The 14241-nt window shown below is 45.7% G+C and overlaps 1 protein-coding gene across 1 annotated transcript in view; it reads left to right on the forward strand.

Annotated features, from left to right (window-relative positions):
• The window catches only part of pcsk2 (proprotein convertase subtilisin/kexin type 2), a 77071-nt gene that overhangs the window by 17832 nt on the left and 44998 nt on the right, over positions 1 to 14241 (forward strand). Inside the window, exons 2-4 of the mRNA XM_048536895.2 lie at positions 2340 to 2444; positions 10903 to 11016; positions 13385 to 13493. Of these exons, the coding sequence (XP_048392852.1) occupies positions 2340 to 2444; positions 10903 to 11016; positions 13385 to 13493 (328 nt within the window). The remainder of the gene's footprint in view (positions 1 to 2339; positions 2445 to 10902; positions 11017 to 13384; positions 13494 to 14241) is intronic.

The raw sequence follows: 14241 nt of genomic DNA on the forward strand, positions 1-14241 counted from the left end.
TCGGCCCGGTGTGGTGATTTCGCAGCCCAGATTGGTGATCTTTCGGTCCGCTGTGGCGGTCCCTTAGCCTGGTATGGGGGTCTCTCAGCCCGGTGTGGGGGTGTCTCGGCCCAGTGTGGGAGTCTAATTCTGTCCGGTGTGGGGGTTTCTCTCAGTCCATTGTGAAGGTCTCCCAGCCCAATGTGGCAGCCTCCCAACCTGGTGTGGTGATCTCCCGGCCCGTTGTGGGGCTTTCAGAGCCCGGTGAGGGGGTCTCTCTTGGCCCAGTGTGGCGGTCTCTCAGCCAGGTGTGGGGGTCTCCCAGCCCGGCGTGTTGATCTGCTGGCCTGATTTGGTGATCTCCTGGCCACCTGGCATGTCAGTCTTTGGTCCCAGCATGGCCTTAACGTGGACTTCCGAGGTGATTCCAGAGCGGGCTCCTGGCCTTGCGGTCTGGCATGGTCTGGAGTAAAGGCCTGGTGTGGACTGGAGGCTAGGTGCCGACACGGGCAGGGTTGGAAAGACCAATGTTCCAAACATCTTATTTCTCCATTTTCGAATTTATCCCTACAATTTGCAATGCTGGGCTTTTTATTTCGTTATTTTTACAACTTGCTTTTCCTAAGAGCTTGAAACTGAAGAATCTGTTCCTAGGTCCCTTTGTACGTAAAATAGCACTGTAAGTGGCAACCTGTAAACTTTTCATTGCGCTCATTTGAACATGGAACAGTACAGCACAGTAGAGGCCTTTCAGCCCACTATGTTGTGCCAACCTATGGATAGTGTGGACAGCCAGAGACTTTTTCCTAGGGATGGAGGTAGCTATTACGAGGGGGTATAGTTTTAAATTGACTGGAGGTAGATATCGGGGAGACGTCAGAGGTAGGTTCTTTCCTCAGAGAGCAGTGGGGCGTGAATGCATTGCCTGAGAGGGTAGTGGAGTCGGCTTTGTTAGGGTCATTTAAGCGGCTATTAGATAGGCACATGGATGATAGTATAAGGTGGGGGTGGAGGTTAGATAGACCTTAGAATGAGGGTAAAAGTTCAGCACAACATTGTGGGCTGAAGGGCCTGTAGTGTGCTGTACTGTTCCATGTTCTATGTTTAGAAGGTGCAGCCTAAGGACCCTTAGCGAGTTGCTGCTGTGCATCTTGTAGATAATACATACAGCTGCTATCATGCACCAGAGAGAGGAGTCAGTGAATATTGAAGGAATGGATGGGGGTACAAATTGTATCCAGTCAAGCCCAATAAGAAAGTCAGTCCTTCTTCCTTCGAAACCCCAGAGAATGTAGGTACATTTTACCCATCCCTCTTCAAAGCACAAAAATGAATACATAAAAAGTACAAAGTGTGGAGCTGGAAGAACACAACAGGCCAGGTAACATCAGAGGAACAGGAAAGAAGATGTTTCAGTCAGAGCTCTTGTTCAGTTTTTCTGAAGAGGGGTCCCAACCCAAAACGTCAGCTTCCCTGCTCCTCTGATGCTGCCTGGCCTGCTGTGTTATCTCTGACTCCAGCATCAGCAATTCTTGCTATCTTGTCCAAAAAGTACAACTTTGTCAAGCATGTCGCTACTGAAGGGCCATGCTATTCTATAATGTAGTGAGTTATTTGAAAATTCTTCACCAATAGGTTATAAGTAAAAAAAAGACTCTGTTACAGTTTGGCATTTTCCCAAGATGAAAGACCAAAGAGCTAGTGCATGAAACCTATCGATTGCAGAGCGAAGAGTCTGAAGGAGGAATTATAAATGGAATCACTGAATTGGGAGCACTGTGGGGCCAGGTGAAATGCTGGCTTTGCCCTCCATACTCCATTGTGGACGGCACAGTGGCTCAGTGGTTAGCACTGCTGCCTCACAGCACTAGGGACCTGGTTTCAATTGCATTCTTGGGTGACTCTGTATGTGCAGTTTGCACATTCTCCCCATGTCTGCGTGGGCTTCCTCCCACAGCCCAAAGAGGTTTGATGGATTGGACATGGGGAACGTGTCCCACAGTGTTCAGGCATGTGTAGGCGAGGTGAGTCAGCCTTAGGAAACATTGGGTTATGGGATAAGCTGGAGGTCTGCGTGGGTTGCTTTTTGGAGGGTCGGTACAGACTTGATGGGTCAAATGGCTTCCTTCCACACTGTACTGATTCTATACTAATTGCCTTAAATGGGTGATTAGATTGGGTGGGGTGTAAAATGTGAAACGCTTCCACCATGTGCCTGTTTCCCACTCGAAGGATTAGATTAAGATACCCCTTGAGAAAGTCAAAAGAGTGTGGGCATTTACTCTGAATTGAAGATACCATATAAAATGCACAGGATGACCAGCAAGATGTCAACTAAACACTTTCTGTTTTTGCTACAGCTCCCATTTGGAGATGGACTCTATCACTTTACTCATATCGGTATTCCAAAGGCCAGGCGAAGACGCAGTGCTCGATACAAGCTTTATTTGGAAAAGAACCCAAGGGTAAGCTAATGTTTCTCCACCCTTCAGCAGCTGTTGCCTAGGCAACAGTTCATAATGTGGTCAGCTAATCAGCGAGGAACAAAACCAATCATTCTAGCCTTGGTGAACAAATTCAGAAAGGAAAAACATAGCCCCTGAAAGCACCTGATAATTCAAAAGTCCATTAGTATTCTCTAATTTCATTTGAATGTTATCAAATGTAATTTACATCAGATACGGCTCACCCCAAATTTACTGCAGAGCTCGCTCACATCATTATAAAGGAAGATGTGGGAGCTAAGAGAGTGACATTTTGTCTCATCTGCACCGTTTCACTACGGAATAGATAAAGGAAAGTGTGGATGTGATTTGCATGCTGAGAAAGTTAATTTTTGCTTTCCTCCGTCTCTCTTATATTGTGGGTGTTAAAATATTTATTTTCTTCCTTTATTCTTTCATGTGATGTGAGAGACACTGGAAGAGCCAGCATTTGTTGCCCATCCCTTACAAACTACGTGGCTCTTTGAGCCATTTCAAAGGGCAGGTCAGAGTCAACCACACTGCAGTGGTCCGGAGTCACATATAAGCCAGACCAGGTCAGGACAGCAGATTCCCTTCCCTGAGGGACATTAGTGAACAAAGTCAGAAGTCACACAACACCAGGTTACGAGCTTCGCCTGATGAAGGAGCAGCGGTTCAGAAGCTTGTGATTTCAGATTAACCTGCAATGCGGTGTTGTGTGACATCTAACTTTGCCCACGCCAGCCCAACACTGGCACCTCCGCATCAGGACATTAGTGAAGCAGGTGGGCTTTTACAATGATTGATAGTGGCGTGACAGTCACCATCACTGAATTTACATTTCATCAGCTATCTGGTAGGACTCTAGTATTACCACCACGCCACCTTCTCCATCTGTTGCTGTTCAGGTCAATGGATGACATGTTGTAAAGAAATGGCAAATTCAGAAATGGAAGATAAGCATCAAGTAGCTGGATTGATAATTTGAAATTCCACATTGGCATGGTTGCATCGTTTGTTTCACTAAGATGGCAATTTTCTTAACCAACTAAAATGAAATGGACTTTATAAACGATATTTTACAGCATACCCAGTCCAATCTTTTGGAGGCTTTGTGTGAGTGAAGTTTGTACATGTTACAAGGCAAAGTATATGAGCAGACATATGCATTTTTTACACTGATCAAAGCACAGAAAGAACTTGCGTGTATTCAAAGAGGATGCAAAGACTGATTGTATTCCTCTCACTGTGACCTATGTCAAGCTGCCAATGGATTGAACATTTCTCTAGGCAAGGTTTTGATGGATTTTTTAATCAGTAACATTATGGGATAAAGGAAGGAAAGAGGGTTTGGGGATTATCAGTCAGCTGTGAACCCATTGAATGGCAGTGCAGACTCAATGGGCTGAATGGCCCATTTCTGCTTGTACATCTTATGGTCTTTTGGTCAATCCTCTGCTGTTTTCCCATTTCTGGCTAAATGGGGTTGAGATACAAATGAACCCTGACATAAATGAATGGCAGAAAGGCCTCCTCCTGTTCTTATCAAATTCCAGACACTATGATAAAAAAAAACAGACAGGGAAGCCAAAGATGATTGCATGAGCTTTTTTGTTTTCAGTGTACCTTTCCATACAATTCCCAAGTTGGAAATATATTATCATTGACAGTTTTGGCATCATTGCAACCCCAGAGTCCAGGCCCCCCACTTTATGAAAACTCCCTCGCTGAGGCTGCCAACCATCTAGGACAGGCCTGCAGTCTCCATGGACTGTGGAGGTCCATCTGACACACCATTCAACAGCAAGTTTGTGATGCAGAGTGACGCCAACAATGTGGGTTCAGTTCCTGCACTGGCAGAGGTTACCATGAAGGATTGTCATTATCAACCTCTCCCCTCACCTGAGATGTGGCGACCCTCAGGTTAAACCACCCCCGGTCATCTATCTCTCATGGGAGAAAAGCACTATGTCCTGGTAAGACTATGGTTGCTTTGCATTTTACTCGAGCTAACCCTGGAATGGATGGGTTATTTTACGGGGAGAGTTTGTACAGGGTAGGATTGTATCTGCTGGAGTTTAATAGATTGAGAGGTGACTTGATTGAAACATATAAGGTCCTGAAATATCTTGACAGGATGCAGGGGATGATGATAATGTTTCATTTTGGTAGGAAATTTAGAACTAGGGGATCATTGTTTAAAAATGTTGGGTGATCCATTTAAGACAGAGCAGAGAGGGAAGTTTTTTTCCCTCACAAAGGATAAGTGGTGAATCTGGAATTCTCTTCCTGAAAGGTTAGTAGAAGCAGAATCTTTGCATATTCCTAAGGCAGAGGGAGATAGAGATAGAAGTTGTATTTGTGATAATAAAATGTGAGGCTGGATGAACACAGCAGGCCAAGCAGCATCTCAGGAGCACAAAAGCTGACGCTTCGGGCCTAGACCCTTCATCAGAGAGGGGGATGGGGAGAGGGAACTGGAACAAATAGGGAGAGAGGGGGAGGCGGACCGAAGATGGAGAGTAAAGAAGATAGGTGGAGAGAGTATAGGTGGGGAGGTAGGGAGGGGATAGGTCAGTCCAGGGAAGACGGACAGGTCAAGGAGGTGGGATGAGGTTAGTAGGTAGATGGGGGTGCGGCTTGGGGTGGGAGCAAGGGATGGGTGAGAGGAAGAACCGGTTAGGGAGGCAGAGACAGTTTGGACTGGTTTTGGGATGCAGTGGGTGGGGGGGAAGAGCTGGCCTGGTTGTGTGGTGCGGTGGGGGGAGGGGACGAACTGGGCTGGTTTAGGGATGCAGTAGGGGAAGGGGAGATTTTGAAACTGGTGAAGTCCACATTGATACCATTAGGCTACAGGGTTCCCAGGCGGAATATGAGTTGCTGTTCCTGCAACCTTCGGGTGGCATCATTGTGGCAGTGCAGGAGGCCCATGATGGACATGTCATCTAGAGAATGGGAGGGGGAGTGGAAATGGCTTGCGACTGGGAGGTGCAGTTGTTTGTTGCGAACTGAGCGGAGGTGTTCTGCAAAGCGGTCTCCAAGCCTCTGCTTGGTTTCCCCAACGTAGAGGAAGCCGCACCGGGTACACTTGCTTTCTGAGCATTTTAACTCAGTGCCAGTCTCCTTTTTCCCCATAACCCTGCACATTGTTCCTATTTAAACAACCATCCAATGCCCCTCCTGTATGCCTCAACTGAACCTGCCTCCCCCACATCTTTACTACTCTCTGTGTGAAAATGTTTTTTTTCTCATGTCATGTCTACTTTTGTTAAATACTTTATATCTGTGCCCTTTAGTTCTCCATCCATTTAACCGGGAATAGTTTCTCCCTGTTCAGTCTATCTAGCCCCCTCATCATCTTGACAACCTCTAACAGATCTCTTCTCTTCTACAAAGAGAACAGTCCCAACTTAGTCAGCCTTTCCTCTTCACGAGAAGGACTCAACTCAGGGACCATTGATAAATGAGGAAGGGATGGGGGACGGGTGATGGAAAGTAATCAGGGATAGTTGGAACTGTGGACTAATCAAATTCACCACAGTGGTGTGGCTCAGTGGTCAGTACTGCTGCTTCACAGCACTGTGGATGCTGGTTCGATTCCAACCTCCGGTGACTATGTATGCAGAGTCTGCGCATTCTCACAGTGTCTGTGTAGTTTTCCACTGGGTGCTCCCCACAGCCCAACGATGGGTAGGTTCAATGGACACAGTCATGCTAAATTGCCCCATAGTGTTCAAAGATGTTCCGGTTAGGTGGACTGGCCATGGTGTAGAGTCCAGGGAATGTGCATGCTAGGTTGATTAGCGATGGAAAATGTTGGGTCACGGGGATAGGATAGGGCATCCTTTGGAGGTTTGATGTGGATTCAATGGCATCTTTCTGTACTGTAGGAATACCATTATTCTTACATTATTGATTGGTGGAGTAGGCTCAAGAGGCCATGTGCTTTTCTCTTGCTCCTAGTTCTGATGTTGATATAACTTGCTGCTTACATCGTTCTAATTCTCCATATCTTCATCTGTTCTGAAGACATTGGCTCTTGTATTGAGTTAGGCCTTATATTGCTAAGGCTCAGTTGTGAATATCAGCAGGTGGCTTGACTGACTGTGATCCCACCTTCTGCTGATGTCCAGACAACTTTCCAAGAGGTATGATGCAGATAAAAGTTCATCAGTCCCTCCTGGAATTGAGCGCTGGAATCAATTGTCTCACTGTCACTGAGTAAGTATGCCAGAAACAAATGAAGGAAGCAGTGAGGAACATGCAAGTTTCATTGAGCAGATTTTCACCCCTTATTGTCTTTATACATGCCAGGAAAGTTTCCTCTCTCTAGTGGCACCACTTCTCCAATGTTTGTTACAACACCCCAGCTCACAAGAGCCAGAGACTCAAAAGCATTCAATCTCTCCGGTGGCAGGTTAAGTGTATGGAGCAGTCATGAAGCTACAAACTCTGCAATATCTTGTGTTGAATTGGTAAAAAACTGAAATAAGGTACATGATCTATTTTTGCCACTGTAGGCAGAATGGTGGTGATTCGCACTTGAGGATGAGATTGACTGGGCCCTTGAGAAAAATTGCTACAATGATGATGATTTGGACACAAACACTTTTATCCATCCCTCTAGAGAGCAGAGTTAGGTGTGAAATATTCATGAGGTAAATGACTGACTCAACAAAAACAGATGACCTTGTCTTTTCCAAGGTGTTAGCATGTTTTTTCCTGGAATAATGTTGGAAAAGGCTGTGTTTGCTACCACAGAAACTGTGGGAGATGCAGTCACTGCCCAACGCAGTCACAGTTTCTGTGATACTACTGTTGCTTCCATTTGCCCACACCAGAGAACAGGATCACACACAGGGTTTATTTTCCTAAATGTGAAATTAATTCAGTCCAAATCCCTGGTTTGTGATTTGCTCACTGCCCCACTCCCAAGACTTGGCCACGCTGCTCATTATCTCCCCAGCTGCCTCAATACCTCTCACTGTCACTTCTACCCCCCAAACCCCTCTCACAGCCCTGTCACCTGTTTGTCGCTCCAGTGGGGGCTTGGCAGAGATGGCATCAGGAATAGGGTGGCCAGGAAGCGGGTTTCGGGGATTGAATGGAACAGTGAGTGAGGATGCGGGATTCTTTAGGGGCTTGACAGGGTAAATGCTGAGAGGATGCATCCCCCTCATGGGAGAGTCCAGGACCAAAAGGTGCAGCCTCAGAATAAAGGGGCACCAATTTAAGACCGAGATGAGGAGGGATTTCTTCTCTGAGGGTTGTGAATCTTTGGAATTCCTTGCCACAGACAGCTGTGAGGGCAGAGCCCTTGTGTACATTTAAGGCTGAGACAGATTCTTGATCAGTCGGGGAATGAAGGGCTACAGGGAAAGGGCAGGAATGTGGGTGTGAGGAATGTCAGATCAGCCACGATCCTATTGAATGGCAGAAAACTCTCAAGGGGCCGAATGGTCTACTCCTGTTCCTATTTCTTGGGGTGAGCAAGGATAGCAAGTAGTGACGAGATCGATGTCAGATCTTATTTCAAGTGTGATCCGGTGAGCAGATTTGGGGCAGGGTTGTGTGGAATAGTTGACGTTTTGTTAAAAGTCACGACAAGTGCCTCTGGATAAAACATTGAGAGGATTCAGAGATGAATGAGTGAGACAGGGTGCTGTTACAGAATGCTGTGTGTGGGTGTTCCTCAGGTATGCCCAAGCATCAGTGTCACCACACATACATGTACCAGCAGAGAGGGCTGGTTCTTGGTTCGAGGGCGGTGCCAAGGAAGAGCGTGTTTTCTGATAAATGGGTATTGGGCACCAAATAGTTGGGTGCTCCATGTTTTTCCTGAAACCAAGCCTGAATTGTATTGCCAGCAATTTGCTCAATGATCTTTCACATGGTCACATTTGAATGTACCTGAAACGCTTACATGTAAGTAACCCTCATGCAAGACCCAGGCTGACAGTCCCTATGTTGCCATTCACTATCACAACAGATATCTTCTATATCTTCACAGATGCTGCCAGACCTGCTGAGCTTTACCAGTAACTTCTGCTTTTGTTTCTGCATTCCAATGTACTTCATTGGCTGTAAAAGACTTTGGGTCATTCTAGGCTTGGAGAAAGTGCCATGTAAATACAGGGAATTTTTTTTCCAATATCAAACTTGGACTCACTTCTGAATTCTAGCAGGTCAGATGCCGGGAACTCAATGACAAATAACTCGCTTTCTGACTCTCCAAAACCTGTCCGCTATCTACAAGGCACAAGTCAGGAGTGTAATGGAATGCTCCCCACTTGCCTGGATGGATGCACCTCTAACAATACTCAACAAACTTGGCACCATCCAAACAAAGTAGCCCACTTGATTGGCATCACACCCACAAACATCCACTCCCTCCACCACCGACGTTCAGTCGCAGCAGTGTGTACCATCTACAAGATGCATTGCAGCAACTTACCCAGGCTCTCCAACAGCACCTTCCAAACCTGTGACACCTACCATCTAGAAGGACAAGGGCAGCAGATACATAGGAACTTGACCTCCTGCAAGCTTCCCTTCAAGCCACTGTCCAACCTGGTTTGGAAATATATCACCATTTATTCACTGTAGCTGGGTCACAATGCTGCAGTTCCCTCACTAATGGCATCATGGGTCAATCTACCGACTGTGGTCTGCAGTGGATCAAAAAGGCAGCTCGCCATCACCTTCTCCAGGGGCAACTAGAGATAGGCAATAAACGCTGAGCCCAGCCACATGCCCACATCCTTGTAAATGAATAAATGATAGCGGACAGGTTTTGGAGAGTCAGAAAGTGAGTTATTTGTCATTGAACTCCTGGCATCTGACCGGCTAGAATTCAGGAAGTGAATCCAAGTTTGATGTTGGAAAAAAAAATCCCTGTATTTACAAACGTTAATCTTGAAGGGCTATTTGCTTTAACATAACAGGCCATTATCATCAAGAATAGCCTTTCTCTCTGGCTTGTGGCCTTTAATCTAATGCCATAATTTCACAGATAGTAGGAACTGCCGATGCTGGAAGATCTGAGACAACAAGGTGTGAAGCTGGATGAACACAGCAGGCCAAGCAGCATCAGAGGAGCAGGAAAGCTGGCATTTCGGGTCTGGACTCTTCTTCAAACCCTTCTTCTGAAGAAGGGCCCAAACCTGAAATGTCAGCTCCTCTGCTCCTCTGATGCTGTTTGGCCTGCTGTGTTCATCCAGCTTCACACCTTGTTATCTCATTTACCATAACTTCACAACTTTTTGCCTTCATGTCACCGATAGAGGCTGTGTGTGGCTTCGGAATCAATTTATTTGGAAACAGATGATCGTCAACAATCCCTGCCTTTTTAAAAGGTTTCACCTCACACTCTTGAGAGCCATCATCAGAAAAGTTCATCACCAAAATTGGAATGTTCCTGCTTTTGTACAGTCTTCCACTTGTGGTCACTTATCCATCCACTGATCTGAATCATTCTATCATTAGTGACTTCAGCCAACTGGGCCCTAAACTCTAGCATTCCTTCTGTAAACCTCGCTGTCTTTCCCTCCTCTGGAATACTCTCTTTTATTTTTACTTTGTTAAACACCTGGTCTTAATCTTCCTAAAATGTCCTTCAGTGACTCAGTGTTGTATGCTTCTGTGAAATGACTCAGGATGTTTTCCTGTGCTAACAGAATTTGAAGAATGGATTCAACAGTGTCTCCAATACACAGTAGATGGAATCAAGGAGACCCTTTGATCCCCTAAATCAGAGATCACTAGTGACTCCTGCTCTAGTTTGTAATCTCTCCACTGCCTCAGGGATGGTGCTACCCAATCTCACTCTTTCCCCACAATGTCCTTCATGGACATAGGATGCCTATAGAGTGGAAACAGGACCTTCAGCCCAACAAGTGCACACCGAACCTCCGAACATCCTACCCAGACCCATCCCCTTGTAACCCACCTAATCTACACATCCCTGGACACTACGGGCAATTTATCATGACCGCTCCACCTAACCTGCACATCTTTGGACTGTGGGAGGAAACCGGAGCACTTGGAGGAAACCCCACAGACACAGGGAGAATGTGCAAACTCCACACAGACAGTCACCCGAGGGTGGAATCGAATCACCTCTGAGCCACTGTGCCATCCTTTTTCATCTTTTTATCTTTATGTTAGCAATTGGCAGACTGGATAGACCATAGACTCCTTTTCTATCTATCATTGCTTGTCTGTTTGTGAGGTGAAAGCTGAAGGGCAAGACCATTGCAGAGTATGATCTGGTGCGTTTGTTGAAAGGTATATTGAGAAATGTATGCCAGAGAAACATATCTCCCTGTTCGAATTGAGATCTCGCTCAGCGAATAAACCATCACAAATAATGTAAATCGGTTTGAAGTTTTTAATTTATGAATTTTTAAGCCCGAACTAGTATTTGTGTATGCCCTCAAACAGATTATTTCCCTTGCAGGTAAAATATGCCTCACAGCAAGAAGCATTTAGCAGAAAGAAGCGAGGATATCGGAGTATTCGTGAAATTGGTATCATGATGAATGATCCTTTGTTTACTAAACAATGGTATCTTGTAAGCAACATCTGACTTACCTACATTTCTTTTATATGTTATTTGCCGTTTGTGACCCTTTGCTGAAATTTATCATTGGTATGTTGGCACAGCTGGTAAGGTTGACATTTTTCGCCCCTGATGAATCCATCCTGAAAAAGGAGTGGTCCTCTCAAACTGCTGCACATCATGTGTGCCAATAGGTACCCACTCCCAAAAGTAGGAAGGACCAGGCTATGAGCCCGGCAGTGATGAATAAAGAGTGATTGATACCTGAAGCGGGTTATGCATTGAGAGACTTGGTGACTTGGTTCTTCTTGGGGAGCAAGAATTAGAAGAAAAGGTTAAGAAATATTCATTGTCCAGCTTTCATTGTTTCATTAATTCCCAATTAGGAACAAACTTTTGGTAATCAAAATAAAAACCTGGATTTTCGTATTTATTGGGATTCTATTTTACTTAATTGCCAGCGATGAATACTGCAGGCAAGTCCAGGCATTTATTGCCCACACCTAAAGAGCCTTAACTGTTTAGCTATTTCACTGGGTGGTTAAGAGGAAAGCACATTGTTGTGGGTCTGGAGTCACATATAGGCCAGACCAGTTAAGAATGGCATTTTCCTTCTCTGAAAAAAACATGAGTGAACAAGATGGATTTTCAGTACAATCTGCATCTATGTCCTCACTGTTACTAATACTATGTTTCCGTTGATGATTTATTTATTACATTTAAGTTTCTTCTACGTTGCCACCTACAAGATGCACTACAGTAACTCATCAAGCCTGCTTTGGCAGCACCTTCCAAATCTACCATCTATCTCGACCATCTAGAAGGATAAGGGCAGCAGATGCATGGGAACACCACCCCCAGAAGCTTCCCCTCTGAGCTACTCACCATCCTGACTTGGAAATACATTGCCATTCCCTCACTTCTGCTGGATCAAAATCCTGGAATTCTCTCCTTAACAACATTTGGGTCTACATCACAGAAGTGCTAAGGAGGCCATTCAGCCCATTGTAGGTGCACCAGTGCTATTGCCTGGTGCCAATCTCCTGCCTTTTCCCTATATCCCAGCACACCATTTCTATCCAAATAGTCATCTAATACCCTCTTGAATTGCCCATGCCCGATGAACTACTGCAGCAGTTCAAGGACACTGCTCCCATCCACCTTCACCAGGGCAATTAGGGATGGGCAATAAATTCAAGCCTATCCAACCATATCCACCTTCAATGAGTAAATGATTTAAATAAAAATGTTGCCCTCAAGATGTTGGTGGTGATCTATATCATGGATTTTGACTTCAACTGCGGTTTCCCATTTAACCCCCATTAAACTTTTGACTTCTATTAGACAAGAATCTGTGGACGTCTGCCTTAGAAGTATTCAAAGATCCCCATCTCCATCTCCCTCTCTCTATATGGAAGAGAGTTCCAAAAGTCTCAAGGCCCTCCAGAGAGGAAAAGAAATGTTTTCCGCATCTGGATGTTGACTGGGAGAGCCCTTGTGTTTAATGCGTGTTCCTCAGTTTAATTCTCTCCTCCAAGAACACTCATATCCTTTCAGCATCCTCCTTGTCAAGTCCCTTCAAGATCAACATGATCACCTCTCATTCTGGGAAAGAGGGATTGGGTTTTGCTTTTACGGAATCATGAGCAAACACAGTTGCCTGACAGAGGAACTGTTTGAACTCTCGGGCTCAGGGCCAGAAAGGGAATGGGCAGAGGTCTCAGTGGGGCCTCGAAGAGGAGGTCCCTGACATTCAGGTAAATGAGATGCAAAATGGAGCAAAGGTGGGAAAACAGGAAAGGCTGGGGTTCCCTTTGTATTCTTCTAATCCTGATCCCAGTAACCCTCCCAGTTTGCTGCTGTCATCCCTGAGACAGCACCTGCTTCAACTGAGTCTTGCTTCAATCACAGCAATGCCAGGACAAGACAGTCCTGGTGCTAATATTCATGAGGACCACCTGCCTGCAGTGAGGACTTTGAAATACAGGAATAAAGCAGGCTATTCAGTTCTTCAGTGTTACTGGGCCATACAACCAGACCACAGTTCTCTTACCCTGCCACATTCCTGCACTGCATCTTTAAAATCTTTAATATCCAGGAATCTATTTCTTGATTTAATCTTTTGATTTCTGCCTTGAATCTACTCCATGTTTGAGCTACCATCGCTCTCCTGGAAAGAGATGCCCAGAAGCCTTCATTTGCTGGGGATTTGGGGGCTATGTCTCTGTGGGCTTTCCCAGGCCCTACGTTTACCCCCTCACCTCACACCCAACACCGCCCGCCCCCCCCCCCCCAACCTCCATTTTTGTTGGACAGGGAGGGCTGAAGTCGTGATTGAGATTTGAGAAAGAAATGGGTGCATCTTTTCCTGCTGAAACAGGTCAACACAGGGCAAGCTGATGGAACTCCTGGCTTAGACCTGAATGTGGCTGAAGCTTGGGAGTTGGGATATACTGGAAAAGGAGTAACCATCGCTATCATGGACGACGGTAAGAGATAATGACATATCGCTGCTCTTGACAATGAGCTGCTCATGTGCTGCTCTGTTTCTTTTAATGGATAATGCATTTCTCGGAAGGAAAAAAATACATTAAATACCTTTGAGAGATAATGGGAACTGCAGATGCTGGAGAATCCAAGATAATGAAATGTGAGGCTGGATGAACACAGCAGGCCCAGCAGCATGTCAGGAGCACAAAAGCTAACGTTTCGGGCCTAGACCCTTCATCAGAGAGGGGGATGGGGTGAGGGTTTATTCCAGAACCCTCACCCCATCCCCCTCTCTGATGAAGGGTCTAGGCCCAAAACGTTAGCTTTTGTGCTCCTGAGATGCTGCTTGGCCTGCTGTGTTCATCCAGACTCACATTTCATTACATTAAATACCTTTCCCCAGTTATAATTGCCCACTAAACACACAACACTTGTGTTTAGACTTAACAATATTGATTGATGTATTTGCTGCTGAAGGAATTGTTGCACTGACACTCAGCAGATTCTGGGGCAGCACAGTGGCTCAGTGGTCAGCACCGCTGGCCCCCGCAGCACCAAGGACCTGGGTTCAATTCCAGCCGTGGGTGACTGTCTGTGTGTAATCTGCAAATCCTCCTTGTGTCTGTGTGGGTTCGCTCCAGTTACCTCTCACAGTCCAAAGATGTGCATGCTACGTTACCCATAGTGTCCAGATGTGCTCAGTCAAATGTTTTAGCCATGGGAAACATGGGGTTACAGAAAGAGGGT

This window comes from Stegostoma tigrinum, chromosome 9, assembly GCF_030684315.1.
Source record: "Stegostoma tigrinum isolate sSteTig4 chromosome 9, sSteTig4.hap1, whole genome shotgun sequence".
Lineage (NCBI taxonomy): Eukaryota > Metazoa > Chordata > Chondrichthyes > Orectolobiformes > Stegostomatidae > Stegostoma > Stegostoma tigrinum.